The 6,000-nt window shown below is 34.8% G+C and overlaps 1 protein-coding gene across 2 annotated transcripts in view; it reads left to right on the top strand.

Annotated features, from left to right (window-relative positions):
• The window catches only part of rasgef1ba (RasGEF domain family, member 1Ba), a 31,322-nt gene continuing 25,322 nt past the window's right edge, over window positions 1-6,000 (top strand). The window contains exons 1-3 of one of the 2 annotated variants that reach the window (XM_015365094.2): window positions 1-418; window positions 3,840-3,888; window positions 5,458-5,640. In XM_015365094.2, the coding sequence (XP_015220580.1) occupies window positions 3,844-3,888; window positions 5,458-5,640 (228 nt within the window). In that variant the 5' untranslated portion in view covers window positions 1-418; window positions 3,840-3,843. The remainder of the gene's footprint in view (window positions 419-3,839; window positions 3,889-5,457; window positions 5,641-6,000) is intronic. The other variant, XM_015365096.2, reaches the window with a different exon arrangement.

Raw genomic sequence — 6,000 nt, 5'->3', positions numbered from 1 at the left:
AGAATTGCCAGCATTGTATGGTAAATGTGCCCCCCCGGTGCGATGTAGTTTTAATGCCAGAAAGAGTTCGGGGATGGGTTTCTTCGCTACATGGCCGACTGATTTGAATAAGCCTGTGATGTTTGCGTCTTGGTTTCATTCAGTGGGCGGATGCATTGTGTAGACTAGTGTGAATGTTGCGATTTAGCTCAGAAACTCCAATGTTAATGTTCAGGGTGCAGTGAAAGACACTGTTCTCATCCAAGGACCAAAAGGATACGTCGATTACTGTAAACATATTTTGGACTCAGGTGGAATCTGTCGGCTTTTGGATTTTGAAAGGCTGTTCGGGAAATGCATTTTGAGTAATTCTGTTACATTCTCTGCTAAGTAAAAAGGAGTCAGTGTACTGGGATCTCTGATGCCGTTATCGTCTGAGGTGAGCTTGTTACTGTTTTATATCTATTCTGACTAACTGATTGCAGTTATGTTTTGTGTTTTATTTTTATTATGGGCATCAACACATTTTAAAATATGTTTATGAAAATTTGAATCTTTCTGGGTATAAAATGCTAAAAAATGCAGTACTTTCAACCTGATGTCTTTGTAAGATCGTTGCATCAAAAGCTACTGCAGGTCATCGACTTCAGCTACACGCATGATATTTTTTCTTTTACATGGTTATAGATACGAATTCTGCACCTTGAAATGAGTAGCACAGGCATAAAATCCTGTATTTTGATAACTGATTCAAATGGTTTGTCATACAATTTAAAGCTAAATCTGTTGAAAGCTTCTCCCTTTGAAACAGTTGTGGACAACAAAGACGTTTTCTCTTGGTGCGTTTAATGTTTTGTTTGCTGTATAGTGTGCTGTACATGATGAGAAGCGGCTAGAGCAGATCCACTTAATGGAAGCCGTCCGTACTGTGCTTTGGATGAAATAGTGTTGCGTAAAGATTAAAGATTTTCAAGGAATAACTAATAGCTACATTACCCTTAATGATAGCATATTTATTGTTTAACGATATTGACGTTTATCAGATAGTTATAACACCCGACTGTCGTATTTAAAAATACTACCACTTAACAGGTTAGCTTAGGTCTGTTAGCTGAAGTTATGATGACCATGCAAGAAGCCATTCACTCTCTAGTACAAGAACTAAGCCCTGGAAATGGTCCGTCCGCATTCGGCGTGATTGGAAATGTCTACGATGTTATTGGTGGTGGATTGGTTGCTTTTTTCTACGTTTCTTTTCTTTTAGATTTATTTCATGCTACGCTGTTGATCCAAAATTAAGCGTTTATAAAATGTACCATACAGTAATAAAGTGTTTAACACAATACATATGCACATTGCGGTGCATAAAACGACAGTCATTAAAACATACATTTATTGTTTTCATTGTTTTGCTTGTGTAAGCATCAGGGATACCACCATTTGTCACGTTAGATGAATATACTAATAAGGGCTTTTGGTGCTGGATATTTCCCATGTTAAAGTTTACGGTAATGTTAAAAATGCCTTAAATGAAATCTGCTGCAATTTGTGATACAGCACATATACACAAATCAGGTGACTACGGTAGTCAACTGAATTTTAAGTGTGAAATCGTTTTCTCCGATGTTGTGCAAAATGTCATGCTTCTATATTTGGGAAAAGCAGCTGTTTGAGTCACACAAGTTTCCCGTCAGATAAATTGGGTTACTCATATTCATACTGATGATTACAGATTTATATTAGTTTTGACCCATATTTAGAAGGGTATAATAAGGTATAATTTTTACTCGGTCTGATTTTTGTAACCCCAAAAAATGTGAATTGATTTCTATATATATGTTTATCTGTTATAGTAGAATGTTTTAGTATCAGAGATCAGAGACAGCACCATTGTTGAGTATATTACTTTATAACATCTGTGTGAGATATTCAGTTACTGAATTAATTAGGTTTGTGTACATCAATCATTTATGTTTTATCTAATAAATGCATGACAGCTCACTCATATTCCTAACATGTTTGAAATTTATTTTACATTTTAATGCTTTTTTTGGCTTGAAATATCTTATCAGTGAATTGTTGTTGTTTTGCTTTCCATGTATGCAGTTTTCAATGGCCTTTGAACTGTTTACTTTGTGAGGTTTCTAGGTGTGCTGAAATAAAAGAGGTCCTTCCTCACAGAATGTCAAGAACAAGCTAGCCAGTGAACTATTGCTTTGAAATCTGTTTTGCACTGAAAATATAACAACCGTATACAGAGAATACATTTTTCTAGAATATCTTGTTTTTTCTCCTGTGTGTTGGTAATATAACTGTGAGCAGTAATATATAATAGTTACCAAGATTAATGTTTACAATCTCATTCATGCTTATTGTAAAAGTCTGTGAGGAAATCGGTTGTTTCAACAGTCCAGGGTAGTTTTGATTTGTTTATATCAAGGTTTGGGCTGTATAGCTTTCTAGTTATACTAGTTAGCTAGGAACTGCAGTTGATCAAATAAGACTGAATGTGGCCTTACATTGCAGATGGGTCAAAAAGTTTGGACTTAAAACATGTTAATGACCAACATTTTTTGATGAGGTACATCTAATCAAGGATTCACTATGTTTGTAACTTGTGAGAATAATTTCCCCTTTTCCTGTCTTTGATTTTACAGCTTGTTCTGTCAGTTTTTTTGTCATAGTTTTCACCTCATTGATAGAAAAGTTGGCTATTCCACTAATTTTTGCTTTCTCTATGAACTAAAGCACATACATAGTACCTGTTAGTGTTAAAAAAGGGCACATTTATACATTTACCTAAAGTTTTTGATTCTTCACAGTACAGTCAAGTTAGTTTTGGGCAAAAAATAAAACAACAAAATTTTAGCACAAAATTAAATACAACCATGATTAAGTCTGAAATTTCACACTTTTTATTATTTTATGGTCTGATACTAGACTTATTTTTCAAAAAGTCACATACTGTACATGCATATAATAAGGAATTATAAGTCATAATAACCACATATTCTAAAAAAAACTATTTTAGCATGTTTAGAAGAGAGATGAAATAATATGCTTTTACCTTTTTGGTAAAATGTCCATATTCCTTAATATCTGTCACCAGTATCTCAACAGTGTAAACAAGACCTGTAGCACTATGATGGCCATGAATCAACTTCCCCATCTGGGAAAAAAGTCTCTTGACTGATAAACAGCCTTTGACTCAAGATGCCATTATAGATACAGTTGTCATCTTCATGTGATATTGTCAGAGTGGGTAGCTGCAATGGTGTGTGAGTATTTAATTTAACACTGAAAAGTTCAAAACAAAAACATCTTTTTACTTTCCACGTTTTAGCCATGGAACCTTCTTGGGGTGTGTGAAAAAGTATTTTTGTTTTGTTTTTCCTACTTTTCTGCTTACAATTGTTTTCATCTTTGAAATGATATTGTTAATAAAATTATAGTTGAATCTGTGAAATGCCTTTTTTTCTAATTCTGCTTCTACATATGAAATCATTTTTTTAAACACTTAAGGAGTTAAAATGATGCTAAAAGGTTTCCTTTGTAAGTCTGTATGTATATTTTCACTTTTTTCTTATGATTGTATTATATATTGTTATATATGATTTTTCTCAGCTGATAAGGATATAGTTTTCTTTTATTTGACTGAATGTTTGTGGTAGTAATTTAGTAATTTAAAAATGAATTGTTTCCACACAAGGAGTACAGAAAATGCTGATGATGTCAATAGCAGTTTAATTTTTTTTTCAGTGCTCACCTGTTTGCATCTTGGGACTGACATGTGACCTGCAGACCAAATCTTTATAGTTTCAGATGTGTTATTTATGATCTGCTGCTGCTTTGTTTTACAGGATTATGTTCTGTTGCAGCTGGGATTCGATCTATAAAAAGGCATTAAGGGTGTGTCTTTTTAAAGTACCTTTTCATTCTGTCTACTAGGTAACTTGTTTTCAATCAGAAAGCAGTCTGTAACATTTTCTGTGGTTAAGCCTGCATTACTTACAGGGATGTGTTGTAATAACTCACAGGGTGCTTGTTACATTGTGTACAACTGAATTATGCTATATATAGGTGTTTCAGTTCTGAATATTAATTTACTTTTAATAATTGATGGTGGAATTGTATCTAAAAATGTAGTCCACATTTCATACTTAAAGATTTTTTGTGACAGTGTGTTGTCTTAAATATGGCTGTCTACAGTCGGTATTTAGGATGCTTATGTAGAGCACAGTACTATTTCCTTTAAGTCTGTTTGGGGGGGCTTTTAGATTTCATATGAATTCCTGCTGATTAGTTATTTGTTTGTTTTTTTTTTGTTTTGTTCTCTGGTACATTATAAGACAAGTTAGTGATACAAGTTGCATCAGAGGCACGTTGTTTTTTTTATATTATTCCAGTAAGAGCTGATTTTCCACAGTGGAATGGGAGACAAACACATGGTGGAACAGATGCTGAGGGTACTGAAGTGACTTCCCAGACACCCAGCTATAATTCATTTTGATGCAAATCTCTTTTGGCTTATTGAAAAGAAGGATTAATGGGGTCTCTTTGGCTCCAGCAGGCAACCCACCTTCCGGCTTCAATCTTTGTGTGTGCCCAAATGGTTCCTTCTATAGCCAGCAGCAGTCATGGAGCTCCCTATTGTTTGGAGTCCCCGTGTCCTGTGTTTTGACTCTGAAAGCCGCCATTGTGCAGAGGTGTTGGTAAAAGGAGTGGTGCTCTGCTACGTGCATTAACTCAAGGAATCTGACTAATCGCTCAATAGTTTAGCGCCTCCAAATGCATCTTTCAAGTCTTTTGTAAAGACGTCAAAAAGACCTAGCCGGCAAGATGGTACCATGGCTCGTGCTGGCTCACTGCTACGGGCTGTTCGTGGAATCAGGTGGCTCATTAGCAGGACACTCTGGAACCCTGCCTTTGAAAGCAGAGTTCTGTAAGCATTAGGAGGAGGTGGTGGATAAAAATGGTGTGGGAATCTGTGCCGAGGATCTGATTGATACCACAAGTTGTTTACATGCTGAAGGGCAAGCTAGATACCCCTTTCACAACACACTCCTGAATTGATGTTTTTTTTTTCCAAGGTCAGAATGGTCACAGTTATCAGAATTTTTATAAATGGGTTTTCTGTATAAAGTATCCATGTGAATCAGAAGTTTTTAAAATAATATTGTGTGTGAGCTTTACTACAAAATATCTGCTGAAAGTTCCTGGAAACTCGGGGTGTGATTAGACCATAAACCGTGTTCATATGAAGCAAACATTTTCTATCCCAGGAATACATTCTCTTAAGAAAGACATTAAAATATAATAGACCAACTGAATGCTTAGACTGTAATATAGTATATATATTGTATATATATATAGCACCTCGATAGCTTACGGATGAAATATAACTTTTAATTGTCTGAATAAACATTGTTAAACATATGTGTTGTGCATCTGGGATTACTTTTTCCTTTTGTTTTGTAGGAAAATATGCCACAAACACCACCATTTGTGGCTATGTTCTCCACCAGTGGTTATAACCGGAATCTATACCAAACAAATGAGGACAGCTATGGGGGTCTATATTACCACGACAACAACCTTGTGTCAGGATCTGTAGAGGCCCTAATTCAACTTTTAGTTCCTAATGTGGATTACTACCCTGATGTAAGTGCCTGTGTTTCATTCACAATCAAGCCCAAAAACGTTTTAAAGGAATAAACAATGCTTATTGGAAAACAATTAAAAAATAACATAAGTTACAAAGTTTTTAAAACACAAAATGTCCTTATTCACAACAAGTTGTTTAAAAATCATGAGTTAATGTTTACCACAGTCTTTAATGGAAATTAGATGTTTGAGCTGATGATGAGTATGTCTTTAGTTCAGTGGTGAACTTGTGGAAAAAGACACATCAAAGCAATAAGAATAAAATGCATATTACAATTATCGGTTTTGGTAGTTACTGTGATTATTTTATTTTATATAATATACTATTTACTTGGATCATTGCTGCTTCAGGCAGTG

The sequence above is a fragment of the Lepisosteus oculatus genome, chromosome 3 (assembly GCF_040954835.1).
Source record: "Lepisosteus oculatus isolate fLepOcu1 chromosome 3, fLepOcu1.hap2, whole genome shotgun sequence".
In the NCBI taxonomy this organism is placed as follows: domain Eukaryota; kingdom Metazoa; phylum Chordata; class Actinopteri; order Semionotiformes; family Lepisosteidae; genus Lepisosteus; species Lepisosteus oculatus.
Note: the sequence above shows the minus strand (reverse complement) of the source record. Positions and strands in the feature narration are given on the sequence as shown.